The 23,696-nt window shown below is 37.1% G+C and overlaps 1 protein-coding gene across 1 annotated transcript in view; it reads right to left on the bottom strand.

Annotated features, from left to right (window-relative positions):
• CIT (citron rho-interacting serine/threonine kinase) overlaps positions 1–23,696 on the bottom strand; it is a 67,472-nt gene that overhangs the window by 17,966 nt on the left and 25,810 nt on the right. Inside the window, exons 14-26 of the mRNA XM_008502819.2 lie at positions 22,949–23,119; positions 22,628–22,681; positions 21,931–21,984; positions 20,663–20,803; positions 20,179–20,304; positions 17,196–17,291; positions 15,542–15,658; positions 15,014–15,123; positions 12,517–12,691; positions 11,108–11,305; positions 8,894–8,947; positions 1,121–1,318; positions 454–647 (exon numbers count right to left, since the gene is read on the bottom strand). Of these exons, the coding sequence (XP_008501041.2) occupies positions 454–647; positions 1,121–1,318; positions 8,894–8,947; positions 11,108–11,305; positions 12,517–12,691; positions 15,014–15,123; positions 15,542–15,658; positions 17,196–17,291; positions 20,179–20,304; positions 20,663–20,803; positions 21,931–21,984; positions 22,628–22,681; positions 22,949–23,119 (1,688 nt within the window). The remainder of the gene's footprint in view (positions 1–453; positions 648–1,120; positions 1,319–8,893; positions 8,948–11,107; positions 11,306–12,516; positions 12,692–15,013; positions 15,124–15,541; positions 15,659–17,195; positions 17,292–20,178; positions 20,305–20,662; positions 20,804–21,930; positions 21,985–22,627; positions 22,682–22,948; positions 23,120–23,696) is intronic.

The raw sequence follows: 23,696 nt of genomic DNA, 5'->3' as shown, positions 1-23,696 counted from the left end.
CCTAGCATGCAGTGGCACCAATAACTCTTTCAGGGGTTTGCCTCAAATTCAAGATGTTACTTAGTAAAACCAGACTTTTGCTGCAACACTTTTCTATTATATAACCTTTTCCCTGCCCCTGCTAAAACTACAGCCTGGAAACTTCAAGACCCCAGGAACTGTTAGGTGCAAACACTGTTTTGCCATATTATAAAGAAGATAATAATTCGAGATATTTTCTAAATTACAGTGGCAAATACCACTCCCCATGAATCTCTCACTTGCAAAGAAACAAAAGGAACAGTATCACTGGTGAATGACTATTAACTAATAAACCATTTTTAGAACTACCTCAGAAGAATTATATTTAGTTCCAACTCCCATATCCGAGTCTAAATATATTTTTTGTACTAGCTTCTATAAAGCATTTTCATAAAAGTTAATAAAAAAGGAGGAGGAGGGGGGGGAACAGACCTGCTCTGTTTCTCAGTATCCAGCATCCTCTGCAGTTCTCTAACTCGACATTCAAACTGGGACTTCTCATCCCCTAGAACGTTTCTCCAGGCTTCCCACTGACGCTCTTTCTCCAGGAGTTCATCATTCAGGGCCTCCAAGTCCATTACTTGCTCTTCCAGCATTGTACATGTTGTCTTCAAGGCCTCCATAGTCTAAAAATAAATCCTCCTATCAATTCTCACATCCCACATCAAGCGTGCACTTTAAGCTTCAGCCTTACCATTTAAATTACAGTACATGCAAACTGGCAGCAAACATAAGCTGGTAAAGTCACAACCCATTTATTTCAAGGCTTCCATACATTCACTTGCGATTGCTGTTAATGTCAGTTCTGTCTCATGAAAATTTTGAAATTTCCAAGGTCACAAAATAAAGTGACTAATTTTAAGTTACAGTATCTTCAGAGTGCAAAATTTCTAAATAAAATTACATATGAGCACAATGGGAAATACTAAAAATTTCCCTTATTTCAGCAAAGGAAGGCTTCAATGATACGTGGTTTAAGCCATTGCCCCTGGAAGCATAATCATTCCTGTAAGTTTCCAGATTTCAAAGAATTTTTTGCCTTTCAAATAATTAGCAAGCTACCACAAAGAGGCTGTGGTCCAGGGTTACAAAGCCTTACTTGTTTCTGACTGGTAAGCTGCATTTCTCTCTCAGTGATCTCCCGACGGAGATGGTCAACTTCACTTCGCAACTGGACGACCTCATCATTGGCCCCCGAGGCCTCATCAAGTTGTTTGGACAGGAAGAAATTCTGATTGTTCAGTTCTGCATTGTCTTCACTGAGCTGGTTCAGCTGCTCTTCCAAATCTGTAATCACCTAGAAAGAGCAATAAATTAAATTATATGTCAGCAAGCACAGGGTTTTTTTGAAAAAATGTTCTCCCACATTAATTGCCAGGCAAGAAAACAACCTGGCTTTAATTTTCTTTTCAAATTTAAACAAAGGCAATATTGTAATGGTAGATTTTATGCACAGGAGTGTACTTCAATTAGGAAAACAGTTTTGTTTCTTGCAGACAATAGCTTTTTTTTTTTAATTTGGTTTAGAGTATAAATATGCTGCAATGCAATTCATTATTTCAGAGACAATTATCACATTTAAAGCACAGGATTGGGAGTCAGGAGTTGTATTCTGATTGTATCTCAGATCTGCTGCTTACTTACAGTGTGCCTTTGCCAAAGCACTTTACTTTTTTTCCCCCTCACTTTCCCTGTAAGTCAAATGTGTCCTATACCTCTCACAGAGGCTTTCAAAAAGTGATATTGAAGAGAATTGAACAAGAGGTACAATGAAAGCAGAAAACCCTGATGCATCTGCCTAGCAATCATTTCTATTACTGCATGTAATAGTGTATGGAACCAGGAAAAGCAGAAAAAAATTAAGAAATAGCAAAACAACATCATTAGGGATGGCAGCACAGGAGAAATGAAAAAAAAAAAAAGTGGCAGCACAACAGACTATTAGAAAATCAATGAAAAGCAAAAATTCAACAGGGACAATACCCTTGCCTGTAATGAAGTAGAGCTGTCCATTTGTTTAATCAGAATAGCATTTTACTGTTGCTTTAAACCATGCTCCCCTTCAATTTAAAGAAAAATGTGAACAACTGTGGGCCATTTTCTGAATCCAATTTGATTTTCATGAATGAAAGGCCATGAACACTGGATCAATGAATACCTGTACCTCCTAACTCAAAACCAATGTCATCACAACATAAGAGAAGGAAATCTCAGTGTAATCTTCTTGAAACCAGCTTAATAAAAAGAACTGCAGAAACTGGAATGCTCTATACAGTTCTTATTCAATTCTAACAAATATGTTCTAGAAACATTTTTGCCTAGATGTCAAAGACAAGTGAACAAGATACTTCATTAAATGGGAAAAATTAAAATCCCAGACCACAGCTGGGTACACATTCAAATTTCAATGTTCTAATTTCCTATACAAGCCAAGAACTTCAATACCTAAAGCAGAAGAGCACAGAGCATCCAGCTCTTCTCAGCTGTCTGGAAAGATCACAACCATTTCTTCTTGAAGACTCTGTAATGTGTATTGGCAGCCTTTACTGTGCCTCTCCTAGGTCTGAAGTAACAGGATTTGGTTTTTAAACTGTCAGCAGAAAAAGTCCAACTGACAATACTCCCTGCTGGGTGACAGGGAGCTCCTGCTACCCATATGTTTAGGGTCAAACCAAAATGATTCATACTTTAAACCACAATATTTCTGATCATGTGGTTGTTTCTTAAGCACTTGTACTGCCCTGTTCAAAATAGGTTTTATTCTGTAGTATATGCCTCAAGTTTTTTAAGAACACAGACTGTATTTATACAAACAAAAAGGAACAAAAGAACATTTTATTGCAGTGTTTTACCTGCCATTCTTACACGTAATATTTGAGATTTCTACCAGATAATAAGCTAATCTCTTTTTCTGCTACTTCATTTTATTTCTGTTTAACTACACATATTTAAGCAGTTTTAAGACACTGTGTTTTTTCATATATTTTATATACTAATACAAGTGTTTTATAAAAAAATAATTAAACTAGTTTTGGAATAAAAGAAAGCAGAGATGGGGGTAACACAAATTTATATGGTGATATGCATTTAACATGTCACACTATTTAATTCATTCTTTAAAACTGCCTCTATTTCTATCCCTTAAGGGGCTGGCAGTTAACCTCCCATGTGTCTTTATTCTATGTTCTGAGACTTTGACTTCTCTCCCTGAACATCACTAAAATTAAACCAGAGCATTTTAATTTCAATGTTACATTTTATCTGGGAGGATATTTCTGGAAAACTTAAGACAAATAACAAAGCAGTTAAGAAAGAAGGGTTCCAGAAGAAGGCACGTGATCTCCTTCCTTGAATGTTTTCCCAACCATATATTTACTGGCATTTCCAAAAGAGCTTGGCTTAAACTCCAAATATATTACATCTTATGTTATGAAATCTACATAGTTTTGAGCTCTTTTTTAAAAAAAGAAAATATGTTCTTCTCAGTCAAATTTTCCTTTTTTCATCAGAAAGGGGAAATTGGTTGACAAATCCAATTTTTAAAAGCTATCTGCAGCTATGTATAACCCAGCAGGGTTAGAGAGTTTGTAAATACTATAAAACCTAAATAGTAATGGGCAATATGACACAGGAAAATGGGCATGCTGGGATATGCCTGTCCTGAGAACCCATAAGGAAGAAAAAACACATTTGAGAAGAAAAGTTGTCTTAGGCTTATATATGTACAACCTATGGCAAAATCCTCTACCTGAAAAGATTTCATAGCTTTAGTAATTTTCTTTTCAGTTAAGGAAATCCCCAGGCAAAAATAACCCAAATAAACTAACCCCAAGCAATTCCGAGTTAATTTGTAAGTACATGAAAGGAAAGTCTGTAAGAAAACACTATTACAATCTTTAGAAACCCATAAAAAATTTTTAAAGTCTTCACATTTAAAGTATATAGAACACCCAAGTACTTGAAAACTCGGAGAAGCAATTCTGAACAATGTAGGCAGCCTCATCTCTGCCACTGTATCATCACTCACACAGCAACTGAAATTTTCTCTTCCATCTGTGCACATCATCTTCATCACAGTTAATGCATGAAATATAGAAATAATCTAACTACCCCACACAAACCTTGGCAGATTGTTCACTACATGCCACATCTAAGTGCACAACTCATACTGATACAAAAGATTCTCATTTTTAAATGTTACAGAGCAGCTCAAACTTAACAGCTCTTCAGTCAGTGACCACATTGCCTCCCCACTGCATGGTTTCAGAAAAGCAAAGTGTTCCTCTACTGTGAGCTTGTGCAGAATCACAGCTATTACACCTGGCCCTACAAAGTTCTCCACAATTAAGTGGAAAAGTAGCCACAAATTAAGTACCACAGCAACAACAGTTTAGGATCATGATGATTGGGTTCACAAAGCAGACACAGTGTTCAAAATTTAATCCATATGCTCAGTGTATCAAAACAGGCAAGATAACAAGGGAAAGGAGAAAAGGAGTTTGGAATACTACTGCCTGCAGTTTGCAAAATTCTCCATAATCTTATTCCTTCATGTAGATGTCTCAGTTCTCAGATACCATCAGCAAACATGCAGGAAAATGCTAGGACATGGCAAGGTAAACTGTTTCAGGATGCTGTCAGGAGCATCTTCTTTGGAGTTTAATACAATTTTTTGTACAATTTTGTACAACTCCTTAGTCCAGAACTTCCAGACTAGTGCAGTTTTATTATAGCCATTTCTACTCCTCCCCATCCCCACTGATCTTACTAGATAGCTGCTGGAAGAAGTGCAGTAAATAGGAAAAAGTGTCCCAAGTTATTGAGGGGGAAGCAAAAGCAAGAGTCAGACTCACTTTGTCTTAACCTATTGGCAGCTGGATGCAAGAGGCAAAGCTTTTCTAGTGGAGAAATCCCCACCATTGGACTGGAACAGAATACCAAGCCTCTTAATGAGCACAGCTCCAGACAGATCCCAGTCCTGCCTCTACCTCTGAACAATATATAACAATGAACTTTCTTCCTCTTTCCATAGTCAGAAGACATCTGTGACTTGAAACATACCTTACATGGAGATCTGTGTCTCCAAAAACTCATCATGGCTTAGCTTGAGGTACATGGCTCTCATACCCAGCTGCAGAGAAGCAGAATATTGCACAGTCTGCATTCCTCTCCTCCCAGCTCCAAAACCTTAGTAAAACACAGACTCTCCTGTACTCCTCCATCCTGGTTCCCAGAAGCTGAGCCTGATCAACTATGAGCCTGATCTGAGGATGTCATCATCCACTGTGAAGGTCCCACTAGGCTCTTTGACAGGATCAACATCAACACCTTAGGAGCCTCTGACTTTCTGTTGGGCTACAAAAACTATGAAGCTCCATTTCTGCCTGTAACCAGCATCTGCCATCACATCTGTGAAATGAGAATCAGGGATAACTCCTCCCATTTAGCAGCCAACTATTTCAATTCTTTCTTTTACAAATTCAACGAAGTCATATAAAAGTTTTTGCCTGGGTATTAGTCTTGTTACAGTGGGCAAGATCCCTTTACTCTGAAATATAATTTAGACGTAATATTGGAAATTTTCAAGAACACAGATTATTCTTGTATAACAATATTTTGAGGCACTGTGGAATCTGGATCTTAAACCAAACCTACCAGGACTTTATGCATGACTAAAATTATACATGTGTCTCTCAGGCTTGCAGATTTAATGCCTCAATATCCAACCTATGTCAAAGACAAGTGCAGAATCAAGCCTATTAATGCTTAAGAAAACAAGTCGATGGCAAAAGAACCTGAAGGAGGGGATAGAAACCTTGTTTTATTGGTAAAACCTTGAATAAATGGAAATGCAATATCCAATTAGTATTAAAAATGCCACTAGTGTATTCCTTGCTAAAGTAAAAGCAACAGCCTGTACCTGAAAGAAATTAGAAAATTCAGATGGTGCTTCCCTGGAATAGCAATGGCATTTTACTCACTGAGTGAAAATATTTGATAGGATTCTTTTCTTCTTAATATTTATAGAGACTTTGCCACCTGCTTACTGAATGTTTCTGGAACAATTTTACTATTATTTAGATAACTTAGCTGCATTTTTAACTTCAAATGTGTTGATGATCCAACAACAAGCCATAATTAAGAGGCAGTTGGAAACAACTGACAAATATGTAAATTTCCCTATTTAAGAAAATGCCTTTTATTTCTAGAGCTTCATCCAATTTCCTGCAAAATGCTTTTAATACTCAAACGGATGATGTTCTGATTAGAATAATTCTTTAAATGGAGGGAACTAGTCCTTCTCCCTCAACACATCTGCTGGATGAGCTACCATTGTGAAGACTGTCATAGAATATTGTTGTTCATGAGTGCCTACAGTTTACAATTTTTATTGTAATTATGTATCCTATTATTTTTTGCACAATTGAGAGACAGAGAAAGCAGATGGTAGCACTTCCTTTTTGACCCCAGTAGTAAAAGAGAGATGTCATAAGATGAAACAACACAAAGCTATCACAGCAATTGAATATGACAAACAGAAAGGCAGAAATTATGATAGCTATGGTCTCTATGTATACACCCCAAAACACAGTAAATTTAAAACGTACAAGAAGGAGAACTTGAAAAACATCAGCTTTGTTTGAGACCTCAGCAGAAGAAAGAACAAGGGTGCAATGAAGGTAAAAGGAAAGCAGACGGACATTCAAGGTGAAGCCTTCTCTAGAACCTGAAGCTGTGAGCTGTGTGAAGCTAGAGAAACAGAAGAAACACCAGAGAAATTACACTGTCTTTTTATTTATCTTCTTAATACTGGGAAAGTACTGAAGTAATTCACCCTTTCTCCCCCCCGTTGCCCCTATCTAGTCTTATTTTCATAATTCTTAGGCTGTCTGGACTTCTCAATAAAGATTAAATAAAAAAAATAATTCCATACTAAATTTTTCAAAACTAGCTCAAGGAATTTGTTTCAGCTTAAAAAGTAGCATATCCTTAAAAAGAATATCATCTGAAAATTCTCTTAGAATAAATCCACTCATTATCATGCTGCATAAATTGCAGTTTATTACTTGAAGTGTTATCTGATTTTAAAAGGACTATGAATTCTAATCACCTTCAAGTAGAAGCACTTGATGCACTATGATGCAAAGCCTGCATCATACTGGTTACAATCAGATAAAAATGAAGTGGAAGCATCTGGTGAAGGCACCATAATAAACACTCTCTGATCCCTCACTGTCAATAGAAGATTGTCCTATATTTTCTCTCAGTGCTCCTCATCAGACAGGATAGACAGCTAGAACTACTCATACCACAGAACAAGGAAGTTATCCATGGTCAATTAAATTATACATGCATTCTCCTGCACTGGAAAGAGAATGTTTGATGAGCATGCATTATTCATTTAGAAACTATATAATTAATTTCTTATTGATGAAGACGTCTGATCCCACTTATCCCACTGAAGGGCCTTACAATGCACAACACTTTTAGAAATCCTTTTATGCAGAACCTTTGAAGCTCTCAACATTCTTGAAATGTTACGGGTCACTCTTCACTGCTGGATATTGTTCACCACACTTAAGAGAGCCCAAGTGTAACTAAATAATGAGTTACAACTTCTGAAAGGCAGCTTGCCATGCAGTGAAAAGAAGCTGCAGATTTCCCACAAGTGTTTTTTGTGGGAATATGGAGATCACCTAAGGATGCATGGGAAGCAGTCACTCTGTACAAAGGGTAAAATAGAAGAAAAGAAGGTATCTGTGGATGTAAGATACATGATAGCACATAGGGAGCTGGAGGATCAATCTAAGTGAATAAAGAAGTGAGGGAAAAAAGCAGTTTCTTGTGCAGAATTTCTTTTAGATAGAGGGTAGCACACCTTGGTAAGCTCTGTTTCCTCTTTTCTACACATCAGTACATTCTGTGAAAAGTCCCCTTGCTGTTTAGTGCTAAAGAGCAACTGAGGAAAACAGAGCAACTCTCAGTCTGAAAAGACATTTTTGAAATATGGAATATAGTACACTAGGTAATTTGTCCTATAGCATGAAAAAAGAATTTAAGGAAATGACTGGAAGTAGGAAAATAATCAAGAATAAAAACTCAGAAATTATGCCCTGCTTACAGTATGGGGTAAGGAGAAAATGCCTAGAAAGTCTTGACAACCACTGCTGACCCAGAGGACTGCCATCCTCTTGTAAATGTCACTGAAAGACAGATGCTCTCCATCAAGCATCATAAGCCTGAAGATAGTGTTAATCTGCAAGAATCCCTATTGATTGACAAACCCTCAGATATCTGTCCTGGACTGATGAAATGAAACTATAAACATGTCATAAGATCTCAGGCAATTGAGGGTGAAAATTAGGCTTCTAGAGTCCGCTCTACTCCTAGAGGAGATGACTATATGGCAATGAATTATCTGGAACCATAACATTCTTGTCTCTTCAAACAGTGTTACAGTTCTTAAAACATAGAGTGGCATGAAGGCTCTTTCACTCTGGCTTAGATCTACAATGCAGCTCAGGATTTGGACAGGCAGATCTTTTCTTCATTGTGAGCAGAAAAGGTCTTCACCTACAGTCATTTTTTGCAGCTGCTACACCATTCTTATTAGCTGCACTACAATGAGATATTTTAATTTGCTTTCTTCTCCAAAAGGAAGATTAGTGTCAGTTTCACAATCAGACTAAAACCTCAAAGTTGAGGTTTACCCAAAACCTGAAATAAATCAAATCCAATCCATCTAGCTCCTACTAACACCTTGAAGAGATAAGTCCACATTAGGAACTAGTGTCAAGGATGAAATAAGTAGATTGTTTGTCTCTTTATCCTTAATTTCAAAATAATTCAATGATCTGTATTTAATACTCACTGTGCAGCTATTACGAAGGGCTTCAAATTTACGCTGGATTTCATCTCTATGTGCCTAAAGGAGGTAAGAAGTTAATCATCAATTTTTCATACATTAGAATTTGAATCCATCAGCTGTTGCTAAACAAACTGCAGAACAATCCACCACCAAGCAGAGTTTGGAAGGCAGATGCTGCAAGCTGTGAAAGCACTCTGTATTGGCAAAGAACTGATTAGCAAAAGTCACATCCTAATTAATCAAAATACACTTATGTTTCCAAAACTGAACTACTAGAAACATGTACAAACTCAAAAACTGAATTATGTAAAAAGGTTCCATCTGAAATGACCACCAGAATATGTGATGATTCCATGCTAAGTTTGTACATTCCTGATGTTTAAATCTGAGTTGGTTTACATAAACAGATTGCTATTTCATATAAAATAAACACTCCATACAGCTAAAAACTCGCAAAGAAAAATTCCAATAAAGTATTGTGCAAGCTACCCTCAAACAGTTCTACCAATCTGCCTGAATCCTATCATAAAATACCATTTAATCCTGAGCCTCTCTAAAAAGCAGTGATGCAATGTAACAATCAAACCTTTGGAAAACAGCATCCAAAGTATGGACAAGTCCAAACACTTCTTTTAAAGAAGGCAGCATTGCATGCATTATTTTACCTCCTAATTTACATGCAAGGCATGACAAAGCAAAAGGTCTTGTTTCAGCCTCATGGTCTCTCAAAATTCATCAAGCTGCTTTAACAAGTGTCTAATGTCACATGCTATCTGAAAACTTAACAAATGAAAGGTTAGTGCACTAGCACATCCAGACACCTTTCTTCACGCGGAACATTTTCCTTAGAGCCAAGAGACTAAACAGGAAAAAATGTTCAGCAGAAGTCAAATATGAGACCTGAAAAGCTATCTTCCCACATCAGGCAGTATGAAAAATAATAGAAGTATCTTCAAAAATCTATAATAGAAATACTCTCAAGCCCCCCAGACTGGACTGTCTGACAAAAACTTGTCCACAAACACTTTTTGCCAAAATAAATGAAGCAATAACTGAGTGAACACAGGTCATAAGGATTCCTCTGTTTCAGTGGTGATGTAGGAGAAAGCTCTCAAGCACATCACCATCCCCTTGGCAGTAATGTTAGTTGTCATGCAACGCCTCACTTTTGAGGGGGAAAAAAAAACAACAAAAAAAACCTGATGCCATGTTCTGTTCAGTTATTCTTAAGTCTTGATGTTGCTGCTGTATGTTATCAGCATGTACCCACTTTAGAACTACTTGGGGTGAAGGGTTCTCCCAGTCATCTACCCAAAACCAACATAACACAAGCAGCTCTCAGCTGAGCCCACCACCCCTTCCCAAAAATGTCAATGGCAGAAACATTTGAAACATTTCTTTGATCAAATGCCACTGAAGCAAGGGAATGCACATTTTCAACATTTCAAAATAACTGGATTTGAAGGTCACTTTAGACTGCTGTTCAAAGGGGTTAGCTGGTAGCAGATCGTACACTTCTCCACTCTCCCCCCACAATCCTGAGAATCTTTTATGAAGGAAACAGTTCTTAGAATCAAGCAGTTTGAAAACACCTCATAGTACTCAAGAGACAGCAACCAGGAGCATGTAATTTAGAATTCCATTTAGGCGGGAGGACAGAGGGGGCAGGAATTAACCTTTTTTTTCCCTTTTATATCATCAACACACCTCAGCAGAGACTGCAAGACTTGCTATACTTTTAGTGTAGTAACCATTAGAATAAAATTTTGTGCTAACAACACTATTTTCCTAAGAATTTGGTTGGGTTTTTTCCAAATAAGTATCCTCAATGCAGGATAACTGACAGAAGAAAAATTACCAGAACTTTTAGGATTATCAAATACTTTAAAACTCACAAGATATTATTTAAATAAGTAAATTCCAGAGTAAAACTCCCAATAATTTTATATGCAACTTTCACTTCATCACAGAAGTAATAATACTCTTACAATCAACGAGTTTTGGCAGCCATGAAACACTAGGGACCATAAGGACAATAAGACAAGACAAATTTTGACCCTTTAGCCATTCCTGCCTCTACCAACAAAGGCACAATAAAGATTCAGGTCTGAAAATTTAAAACTCCATAGTATTAATTCATTTTATCCTCTTTATGAAACATGCATCTATACAATTCTAATCTGTATATGTAGCTTACAGTAGGATTTTGGAGCTCACCGTGAGAGCTTGGATCTCCTCCTCTGCCTCAGCTGTAGTCTCCTCCAGTTCAGTTTTGGCTTCACGGAGCTGATTCTCCAGGGCTGTGCGTGCTGCCTGCAGCCCAGTGATCTGAGACTCCCGCTCCTGGAGTGTCAGCTGCAGCTCTGTCAACTGCCTTTTGAGTTCCAGCTTTTGTTCTTCATGCTCTAGACTAACCTGAAGAAAGAAAAATAAGCATCCAAATATGTTACTAACAAAGAAAATATGGGCCAATGTAATCTCATTTCAGACCTCACTGTCTGTTGTCGTGTCTATCCCTAAAATAACAGGGACACAGCTTTGGTTACTACCTAAAAACTACTGGTTTGCTTTGAAAAAGGTTAAAAGCAACCTGGCATTCTGAAACAGTAACAAAAGCACTCCAATAGTACCAGCTTTCACTCCAAAATCACATATCGAGTCTTGTTATAAAAAGCATAAAACTTGAAGTAGATTGTGATTAACTTCCTTCACTGAAGCTGAAAATCTAAGAATCTTTATTTGAGAACTCTTGGGCATAAGCATCAATGCTAATCTTCATATGTATGTAAACATTCCATACATTTTGCAATTTAATTTGCCCTTCAGATTCTTTTTAAAAAAACCAACCAGATCATCTGGCTCTGGGTTTATTTGAATGGCTTCTGTTGAAAGTTTTCTTGAGCTGTGCTAAACATGTCACTTCCAGAAATAGATACGAAACAAACAAGCATCAGAACAGATCTCAGTGCTCAAAATCAGTTCAGAACCTTAGCACCTTATTCAGGCTGTCTGCTATCCCAAGTGAATCTGTCTGTTGTGCTGTAGATGGGTGACAAGCCTGCCAGAAATCTTACACTGGTCTCAACCAACTTCTGGCCAAACAAGGACATGTGTTGGTCATCCAACCTTTTGAGCTAAAGGCAAGATTTCAGTCTTAGCTGAAAATCAGTGGAATGAGACTGGAGAAGGTAAAAGAAGATTTGAAGTGGAGCCAAACTAGTTGATACACAACTAAAACTGAAGCACAGCTGACATATCTTTAAGAACGCATACTTGCATATTACTACTAGGTTTCCTTTCCAGAAAACTTCTGAAAAACATGCTTGAAGCAACAGATTCCCTTTTCTTACAGCAATTCTGTTGTGTCCTTTGCTTTTTATTCCATACACTCCAAGGCTAAGCTGGACAACATTATAACGAAAATGTTAATAAATATGATTCTGTGAAAGCAAGGTGTTCTAAAAGTTCATATTCAGTTAGGTGTAAGAATCACAAATCCTTAATACTCACTTTTATCTCCTTCTAAAAATACCACTTTTTATGACACACAGAACTTCTAATTCTCAGTATCATACACGAAATGGAGTACATGCAAGTTTGTTTGGGGATTAAAGCCAAGTTTTCACCTCTCGCAGCCTGGTCTCCAACTCCAGCAGGCGGTTCTTATCAGTGTGATCTTGGTGACTCATCTTTTCCAATTGTTCTTCTAATTTTCGATTCTGGGCTTCTAACTTTCCAGCTTGTGTTTCCAAGTAGAACTTCTGTTGTCTGAGCTCTGAAATCATTTCCTCTTGGGCTTTCCTGGTAGGAGAAATACACAAGTGAAAAACCCAACATGTCCTTAACAAATGTCCTTTAATTTGGGTTAAAGCTTCTACCAGCTACTACCAGCTTCTTCTTAAGTAGAGTAGTTAAGTTCATAGCTTAAATTCCACATTCTAACTTAAAAAAAACAACCTAAACAAACAACAAAAACAAGGTCAACCTTTTAATTCCCTTTATTCAGTTGTAATGGACCTAGAACTTGACCTACATTGATGTAAAGCTTTGTTGTAGTGATCTAAGGCTTAATCTACAAAGTGAAGAAAAAAATTACTTGTGTTCATAAGAATTTTGAGAGCTGGTAACAATTAATTATTACCATAAGAATTTGAAATGGATACTCTCATTAAAAAAATAAAGGAGGAAAAAAAGGTCTTTCTGCATTATTTACAATTCTGGAATCATTTCATCATGCAATGGAAAATTCTGCCTTGTAGTGTGCTTTCTAAGCTAGAAGTCTTACTGAGCTCTACATATATTAATGAATTAGTATTTTAAGAAGTTCACTGTGAGATAAGATATTAATCCTATCTTAGAGAAATTAAGTGGGTTGCCTAAGATCAAATAGGAAGACTTAATAAAACTAAAAATAGAACTTAAGTCTTCTGACTCGCATTGCATTGCACACAAAACCACCCTTTCACCCTTTCTCCTTTTTTAATTTCCCTCTACAGATTCTTGCCAGCCAGAACAGTCAAATGGTGTTATTTCACTTCTGTTGTTTTCTGGGCTATCTTCTCAGGAACCTGATAATCATTAGTTTCTTCAGATACTGATGGAATAAAAGCTAGCAGAGTTCCCCTCTCTTCTGAAGGGTTTAATCACTAGTTCTCATCAAACATGGTCAACAACAGATTTATATATTTTCATCACCACAATTCCCAAAATAAGCATAAATTCATTAGCTGAATGCATACTAAAGCAATTTTGTCTTAAAATGTTGTTAATTCTGTACTACCTTCTATTAGTCCTGCAAAAATTCCACTACTTGACCATACAGCTCTCAGTAATCTATTCTAAGTCCTATGTTGAAACATCAGGGCTTGGGTTTTTTTCTTGTTTTCTATGGATCTCGAGTCGTGTCCTGTTTTCAGAGGACGCATCTCGCTCAGCTGAGGCCTTACACTCAGTTCAGCACCAGTGGCTGTGACCTGGTATAATGCTTCCCAGGTACACATTGAGACAAAACTTCTGCTTCATTTCAGACTAAATATAAGTTATGGCTTTTGCTGCTCAACACTCTTCCTGGGTGATTAACTGGAGGTCATATGGAGCATAAAGCAACACAAATACCTCAGTCATTTCAGCAACTGTATTTTGGCAGCTCAGGCTGTATTTGGCAAATATCAGGCTTGCCAGATACTTGAAATACAACAGAAACTGGAGCTATTATGTATCTGGAGGCATAATCATCATTGAAAAGGAAAAAATCCAAAGCAACCCCTTGCCAAAATTCATCCTTGCTTGATTCTACTCACTATTACAGGTGAATCTGTTTGCTTCCCACAGTGTCACACCCTGACATTGCATCCAGCACTTGACAAACACTGAAACTGATGTTTCTTTCTGCAGACAGCCAAAACTGATGAATCCCTTAACTCAGTAAGAGCATATACTACTTTAGTCCTACATTGCAAGACGTATCAAACAACTGGTGCTTTTACCTATACTTGAAGGAGAATGCCTTTAAGTCATTGATGAAGGAAAAACATCATTATAAGGGCAAGGAATCTCAGCTAAAATCCAAAGCAAAATGAAGTTCAGGCAGACAAAATTATCTGACACAAGATGACTTGCTCTGTGTTTAATAAATAAGAATTCACTACAAGAACAACTGCTGATTACACAGTCATTCAACATGATATTAGATTCTGAGCAGCTGTATATCCCCAAAACACTGAATTGAAAGGTCTTTGATGTTTTTCAGTCTCAGCATCATCTGTCACAGAAGGCAGGGAAAATACAAACCTATTAGCAATATGTATGTTCAAAAAAGAAGTATGTGCTTCTCCAGAGGTGCTTAAATAAATACTAATAAGTTTAATGTCTTAACATGTTTGGTAAGCATGCACAAAGCACCAGGCATAGGCTTCATTTTCCTAGTCATGTTTGAAGAAACACAAAATACATAGTGGATCACAACTCGCTGAAGAAGCCTATGTTTGCATCACTGAAAAACAACAGGTTTGCTTACCCACTGGAAAACCACAGGCTTGCAAAAAAGAACCACTTCTACATGAGGAAAGCAGATCCTACTGAGAACCATTCAGTAGTGAGCAGTAAAATAGCAGCTGTACTTACATGTTCCTCTGGGTGAAAAGGCTGCTATTTGCTGCCAGTTTATTGGCCTCAGACAGTTCCACTATTCTCTGCTCCAGTGATCTAATCTTTGAATCCATTGCATTAATCATCTGAAACAGAGCAATGTGCCTTTGAGACTGCACGATGAAAGTAATTATAAAAACATTTAGAGTCCAAACTTTTTCCAGAAACAAAAAGTGGTTAAAGAAATTTGGTCAAATGGCCAGAAAAGCATTACAGATGCAATTACTGGATCAGTTTACAACTACTTGCAGGCATAGTTAATAGAAACCTTTATATTATCAATGCACAAAATGACAGATACACAGCAAGCTATGTCACTACTTTTAGGGAAATATTCTTGAAGATATCTTGAATTAAAAAACATGTCTTAACATTAATCTCATCAGTGGATTTCCTTCAAAATTGCCCAGTAGCACTATAAAACCTGGAACAAGATGATCTTGTTGAAATCTGTCTAGAAAGCTATTCTTAAAATGCTTTGATTTCCAGTTCAGCTATACATACCGCCTTCTGTTCAGCCAGGACTTTACATTTCTCACGTGCTTCTTCTTCATGTCTTCTGAGCATATTCTCCAGTGCTTCCTTATCTGCAAGATCTTTCTTCATCTGATTTTCCAACACCTAAATGAAGACATTTCTTTTTTAAAATTCTATCTATTTCACTAAGCAAAGGGAAAGCAGAAAGAATATCAAGAAAGATACAATTTTTTTTTTAAGCAATTGATCGTATCTCAAGCAAAATTAAACCCAGTGTGCAATTGCATGAAATTCATGGAAGAACAAGCTGCAAAAAAGAGCAGTCCTTCAGTTCTCTGGGAAGACTGAATTTAATCATGGAATTTTATGGAGACATGGAGATACTGTATATTTTTTTAATTATTATAAGTCCTATGAATTCTGTTCAAGAAATATTCCAGATTAATGCAACAAACCCCAGAAAAACTGTATACCCCAATATGTATAGTTGAGGAAGTAAGGAAGTGCACAGCCTTTGGCTGCCCTACCAATATGGATCAGAAGAAATTTTAAGTTCCCTAAGTACACTGGAGAAGGAAAGTGAGACCTCATGAATTCTTCAAGTTGGAGACACCAAATGAAAGAGCTAGGTAGAAGACTTCTTTTTGTGGCACAAGTATCTGCCATTTTCAGCAGGACTAAACTGTTACATTTTTTAATAAAATGCACATTATGAATGTATGTCCAAAGTCTTAGTCAGTTGCTGAACTGAAGGTCATTTCCTCCAAAGACAAGTTTTCAAAGGCATAAAAAGATGTTATGGGCTCTTGCTGGAACACAGAAAGTCTGGACACCACAAAGGATATTTTACTGCTCCAGTTACAAACATTCCACGTTCTCTTCATCCCTTTGAACCTTTTTCACCTGTCTTCCTGACTGCTCCTACTAAACCCTGTATCGTATATCCCTGCAATACAATGGCTTCTGAAATGTACAAATAAAGTCCCAGGTAAAAAATACTAAATAAAGAATGCTGAAAAAAAATTATGCTTAGTAGAAGCACAATCCTGACAAAATGCATTTACTGGCTGACGTATGGCAGGTTCTTTAGAGAAATACTTGGCCAGTGGATGTGCTCCTATTTTCCAGTTTGTTTTTCCTATTTTTAGATGGCATCTATGATTCTATTTCTAACTGTTTGTTGAAGTCTTATGCTAGCCTGGAAAAGACAGGACCAAAATGGGTGGTTTTCTCAGGCTTTTGGTAGATGTTACAATTCCAAGAAGATGAAATTATAACAGTGCTCTAGTATTTGCTGAATTTAAAACCTGCAGATAGGCTGTGTGAATACTCTTAGAAAATCATTACTAGGAGCTGAAAGCTTTTCCGGGATGCAAGATCGAACAGTATCAAGTAATAATTATTTAGTCAGAAATAGCCAGATTACAACCATCAACTGCATCCCATAGCTCTGACTTCACATGCCACCTGCTTGAATACAGTGCTAAAGACACATCAGGTACAATGGCATGAACTAGAAGAAAAACTTAATCGATGTCACTTAGGTCTCTGAACATTTCAATAGTAGTAAGCAAGAAAGCAACTCGTAAGACAAAACAATCAAAGCCTAAAGGCAAATGTTTTTCCTTGAACCCATTCCACCCATAAAAGCATGTAGGAAGATGTAAGAATGTATTTTTACTTTGAGTTTTTCCTCATAGAATTGTTCCTTCTGTTTCAGCTGCAACTCCAGATGTTGTGCTGCAATCTGAGCCTCACGATGCTTTTCTTCCAGCTCCTAAAATCAGCAGAGATTCATATTCAGACACAAAGAAAGAGTAGGTGCTGTGTGTATCTGTTACGCAGGTATCAAACATTCACTCATTTTCCTTTTTAAGGCTTCATGCTAAAAAATGCCAACATCAGATTTTATAGTAAAAAAAACATTATAAGAGCTGCACATTACCAGTTTTAAGCTTTGCATATTGCTGCTGACCCATCTACTGCAGAGCAGATAAACTGCTAAAGACAAAGATTTCTACTTTCACACTAGGAATTTCCATTTCCCAGTAAAGTATTCCCAAAGGTGGGCCAAGGATGTTTTGCAAAAAGCAAGCAGTGCTAAACACTTTATAGCTGCAGTGGCCTCACAGGAAGCTCAGATGTATTCTTAACAAGGTCTCTCACTTTTTTTCTCACAGAAGACCTCAACTGTGGGGCGCTGCTGTCTACACTTTTCATTCTACATTCATAGAGTGGGAATAGCATTTACTTTGCTATATTCTTCAGATAAATGTTGTCAGAATAACTATTTGCAAATTGCTTTGAAAATGAAAAGGCAAGATATATATATATTATATGGTGGAGTGTACCAGAATATTTTTAACATCTTTTCTTCACATCAAAGCCACAGTAAAGACTTAAATAATGTTGCATATCAGAAGTTAGCTACTTCTGCCATCTGACCATATTTTTCAGGATATATCTATAATCACCTTCCAACAGGACACCTCACAAGAGTTATGCTCATTCACTGCTACATTTGCCATTCCAACAATTCCCTTAGAACAAGAGCCAGATCCAGGTCTGTCAGTCACTATCATTGGACTGACTCTTGCATAGACAAGTTCAGGTTTGGGGATGCATCCAGGTCTCCTGTATGCCTTCATTATTGCATAAACAGGAAAATTTCCTGGTCTTTCTAGCTTAACTCTTCTCATATTCTCTTTTCTGATCTTCCTCATCTTGAAAACATACAAGGATTTCTTTTCTTCAGCAATTGCAATAGGCCTCTTTTTCCAGAAGTGAGAATCAAAGAGGAGCTTCACCAAAAGTAGGTCATGTGCAGTGCCGAGAACCCGACACTTCTGCAAGGAATAGAGATTGCTGCTTTTTGTAATTGAAATATGTCTCCCAGCAACCAGAGGGACAACTCACCTCCCCCAGAAGCCCACACGTTTCAGGTCCTGGCAGAGAATCAGACAGCCAGATCAGCAGCAGCTTCAAAGCTACCACCATCAGACTGCTCATATTGTAGCAGAAGCTTCATTGGCTTCTGCAGTGGCACTTAACAGCCAGTGTGGGATTAAAAAGGTAATCTCTCACCATTTCATTTCTCACTTAAAATTCTCTATGTAGTGCTAACTTTGTTATTAGCATCATAGCAATGATCTATACTTTAAAGCAGTAATAAATAACTTCCCTAACTTGTTTCTTATTCTTTATTCAGTTCTCTACAGGCAGATCAGCAGGTACTTCTCAGGTACTGCTAGATGAGTGTACATTAAACCAATACCTTTATTCAACAATTTCCACCCTATTCTATGCAATTCTGTATATTCAGCTTCCTTCCTACCTTCCTATACATTCAATCCCAGGAAAAGTCAAAAGTGTTTAAAGAGATTATATTGAAGGAACACATAGGGTAGAAGTGGAATTAAAAAGAAAACTGTTGCCCTGTGCTCCTAAATCAGAGCTGCAAGGGACTAAGAAAGACTCTGTAGGATTATTTCTTCAATGCCCGATTGACTTTTTTAGAAAATACTTTTGTGTCTCTCCAACATTCTGCCAGAACTCCATGGAAACTATCTATAAGAAGAGCTAAACATATCCCATGGTGTAAACCAATTAGTTGATATTTTTGCACTCCTTTCCAGTTTTTCCTTCACAGAGAAAACCAAGGAACAATCCCCAAATATACACAAGATTATGAAACAATTTGAAGTTTTTCCCTCTTTCTAAACATAAAACTGGCTCTGTGCCTGGCAAAACCAGTCTTCCACTTAACATGCACTCATGTTACCAAAACAATTTGAAATCAACAACACTACTAAAGAACTGACTCTACCTTTTCTTGAGAGGGCTCAGGCATCCTGATTCTAAAGTCTACATATGCAGCTATCATCCGGAACAAGTATGGGTCATCTGCTGACTCCAAATATGGTTCTTTATACATTTCCATTTGACCTTCTTCAGGTGTGTCAAAGCTCAGGGTTGTCACCAAGATAATCTTTTATTTGTATATTGGCAACCCAGAAAGACAACTCATGAGAGATGCAGTATTTAATTATTTCATGGAAAGATTATGCTTGCTGTCCCAGAGAAGAATGAGAGACACCCTCTGCTCAGTTTACTGTAGACTGACATACCAACTCACTATAAAGATTTAATTAGGTTTAACAAGAGAAGAAACAAGAAATTGCCAACAGAGAAAGTATGTAGGTGAAAATGGATTCCTGACATATCCTTGAAGACGAACAGTTTAGATTACTAATTTTTCTCTGCTTCAAAATTTAAGCATTTCAAGTAGATCTGACCTCTAAAGTCCTTTGCAATTGAGTTTAAAAGCTAGCTATCTATGTTTTTATCAGTGTTGCAAGTATTGCATTCAGAGAATGTTTTAATTCTGAGACAATCGTTACATAACTAATTTTAAAAGTGCTCCCACTGAGACAACTACAATTCTGAAGTAGTGTTAAGACTAAGGGTACAGGAATGGGTTAGTAACTAAAGGTGCAAAAAAAAATTTGAGCATTTAAGCTTTTTCCAGTATGACTGGTACAAGAAATACATCCGTTTATTCAACAGTTTCCACCTTATTCAATGCAACTACATGTCTTCTGTTCCTTTCCTACCCCTTTCTTACAAACTCTTACCCTTTATCTTTCATTTTCACCTCTGCTCACCAGAATTTTTTCTGCCATCTGCTGGATCTGTTGAGATTTAGTTTGAATATCTTCCTTTAGACGGTTTTCTCTTCGTTCCACAGTCTCTAATCTCTTCACTTGATTCTCCAGAGAATGGCGCCGTTCCTGTAAAGCAATTATTAACTGCCAGTGAAGCTAATCAGCTCTGCAGTATCACCAAGTAATGAGTAGTTTCTAGAAAAAGTCACCTAAAGCAGTCAGTATATGGTTGTCTTTTATATTTGAAATGCTCATCTTGCCTCAAATCCCCTACACTAAGCCCACGCCCTTATTGATTCCTTGCTGAAAACAAAAACCTCAGTTTTCCTTTGAGTGAATACATGGTTTTTAAATTAAAAATAGATTTATGTCTAACATCACTTTCCTGTGAATAGTTACTACAGGAATACAAGCTGTTCAGTCATTCATTAGCTGGGTCCTAACCAGACAACTAACTTACTCTAGATAGACATTCTCCACTCACCTCTGCTTCAAGCAATTTCTTCTTCATGCTTTCATTAGAATCTTCCCGATTCTGCAATTTCTCCAACTCCTTCTCAGCTCTCTCCTTTGCTTGTCGAATATTCTGAAGAAGTTCTGTAGCTTCTGAGCTGGCTTTCACAGCCTAAAAGTCCAAAGGAAAAAATTAATTAAAATATTATAAGAAAAACACACACAAAAAAACTTGATATGTGAATAGTTCATAACCTCGAGACAGTCAACAGTATGAATAAAAGTGCTCCTGAACTTTTGGCCTAGCAGTCTAAAATCAAGACAACTTATAAACATGAAGGAACCCAGATTCTACCTCCTGTTACATAATTCTTCTGTTTCACAATAAAATTAAAATCTTGCAAGTTTCTAACTCTGTATATGGAAAATAAATCTACCCTCCGATTCAGCTTAAATTCTTGGAAATAATAAAAAATATTCTTACTAAAACAATAGGAGAGTAACACAATTCCTTAGAATTAATGAAAGGAGGAAAGAGGAGGGGCACTTAAAACATGACTAATTTGTAATACTAGAAGTACTATTTCTACATAGTTTTGGCCTCCTATTCATGTTGTGTATCGCTTGCTCTTGCAAAAGACCTCTTCTCAACAGATGCCAAGTTTGAAAAGGTGTCTCAGTGATTATTATGACAACTGCTTTCTTCTCTGCTGAAAGGTCCCAATACAAACATTTTCCTACTGTTCTTACAGCGCCACATTAAGTGACAGACTGATCACAACTGCAAACATTAGTTATTATGCACTTCCTTCAGCTTACACTGCTAAGGTACTTTAATTCTGCTGTGAGCCCTTATCATTTAACTTTTTTTTTCTATGAATAACTGAACTGGGACATAATTTTGTGATTTAAACAGAGTATGGTGGGAGACTAAACCAAGTCCAACATGTATCATCCTAGTGAGCTAAAAACATCTGAACCCTGTATCCAGAAGCAAGGGCCAGTGCATTGTGCATGGCACCCCCAAGCTGGCATCTTTGAATTAGAATTTCTGTGCACTACTCCAGTTCTGACTCAGAGCTGTTTACAAAAATAAACAATGTTGACATGTCTCAAGAGCCAAAAGCATGCTGAAAACACAAGTAATTTCAGATCCCAGTTCTCATCTCATTTTCCTTACCATCCCCCATGCTATGACTAGTTCTATTTTTGAGGATAAAACAAAGTGCATCCCTCCTCTGCACTAAGGTTTTACTGGAAAATCCTGTGGAAAATTTAGTTTCATTACACAGACATTACCTTTGACAGCTTTTCTTGCAGCTCCTGGATTTTGGCCTGTTGCTCTGTATTGATCTACAGTTAAATAAAAAGATGGGAGGATTGGAGGAAAGAGTGTTACAAAATCAGAAAGGAAAAAATGTTCTCTGCTTATGATACCATTTATTTTATTTCACTTCCCAAAAATTATTTGTTTATCCCTATAAATTCCAACATACCAAAATGCTACTTGGCAAATCTACTCCTATTTTACTAACATCTGGTTGACTTCATATTTTGGTCACCAAGTAGATTCATTCAGTGTGAGAATACTCAGAATTCTTTTTATTTTTCATTTGTTATTCCTTATTCAGAAAGAAATGTATCACTCAGGTATCACTAACCTAAGTCCAAACTGAAATTACACATGATGGTTTGTTTTTGACAAGATTCTGAACACTACCCATTAAGAACAGGATATCCAGACACAGCTTTACATCAAGTCAGAAAGAACAGTGAATCAGACCAAGAAAAAGGGAAAGTAAAGTAAAAGGGAAAGTAAAGTAAAAGGAGAAGAAAAGGGGAAGGGGAAGGGGAAGGGGGAGGGGAAAGGGAAGGGAAGAAAAAGAAGGAAGAATGTGAGGCTGTGCAAGCCATTGTCCAGCCAAAGACACTCTTGGTTTAAGTGCATAATAGGGAAGATCCAGGAAGCAAATTCCAGGACCCTGAGGAAGCATACCTTCTCCAATTTGGAATACAACTCTCCTGCTTCATTTTTTCCTTGATCTTTAACCTGTAACTTAAATATAAAATTTATAAAAGTGTCAGGAAAAGTTGTAGTACACTGGTCTTCTATCCAGTCATCACCTCATGCAATTTAAACACAAGCAGTTACCCCAAATACAAATAACATTATTGCAGGTAGACAATTGCAGGACATTTTGTATTAGTTGCACAAGCTACACTAATCTTTAGAGGACACAGACACAATGTGTGTGTGTAAAACTGCACTAGAAATTCAAGCAAGCCTCAGGCCCCTCTCCCATGAAACCTAAACTACCTTTTGCAATTTGTTGTGACATTCAGCAGCTTTACGTTTGAATTCTTCAGCTGCCAGTCGGGACTCTCTCAGCTCCGATTCATAAAGATCACTACGCCTGCGAGCTGAAATAAGATCCTCTTCTAATTGATTCATCATCAACCTCATTTCTTCTACTTGAGCTTGATATTCCTGTAGTTGTGGTGGAAGGGAAGGAAAAGGTATTACATTTTAGAGGCAACAGGGGAAATACTTGGAGCAGTAGATCCCAGAATACTGACTGTAGGTGAGAAGGGCATTTGAGAATATGTGGAAAAAAAGTAAAATACAAAATAAAATAGTGAGAGCTAAATTAAATAATATAGTCCTGGTGTTCTGGTTTGAATCTTGTAATTTTCTAACCAATGCCTCATTAAAGTCAAAATGCTGACTTTTTGAGAGTGGCAGCAACACATATATACAACTACATACAAATGATAAAAATTACTTACATTTCTAATTTCTGAAACAGAAATGTGCCTTTGAGTTGATGTCTCTACTAAATGCCCAGATGCTCCCTCAAGATAGATTTTCTCAGGCTGATAACATGACAATTACCACAGATCTGCACAGCTTGGGTAAAAGGAAAGAAGGAAAAGCAGAGGGGTAGCATTCTGTGACTTCTAGCTGTCAGTTATTTTCTTTTGACAGAGTTAAAAAGGATTATATTGCTCTGTATGGGAGACAATCCAAAATCAAAGATTACCTTAGAAAAACTGTATAAAAATTG

The sequence above is a fragment of the Calypte anna genome, chromosome 15 (assembly GCF_003957555.1).
Source record: "Calypte anna isolate BGI_N300 chromosome 15, bCalAnn1_v1.p, whole genome shotgun sequence".
Lineage (NCBI taxonomy): Eukaryota > Metazoa > Chordata > Aves > Apodiformes > Trochilidae > Calypte > Calypte anna.
This window is presented reverse-complemented; position numbering and strand designations above follow the sequence as displayed.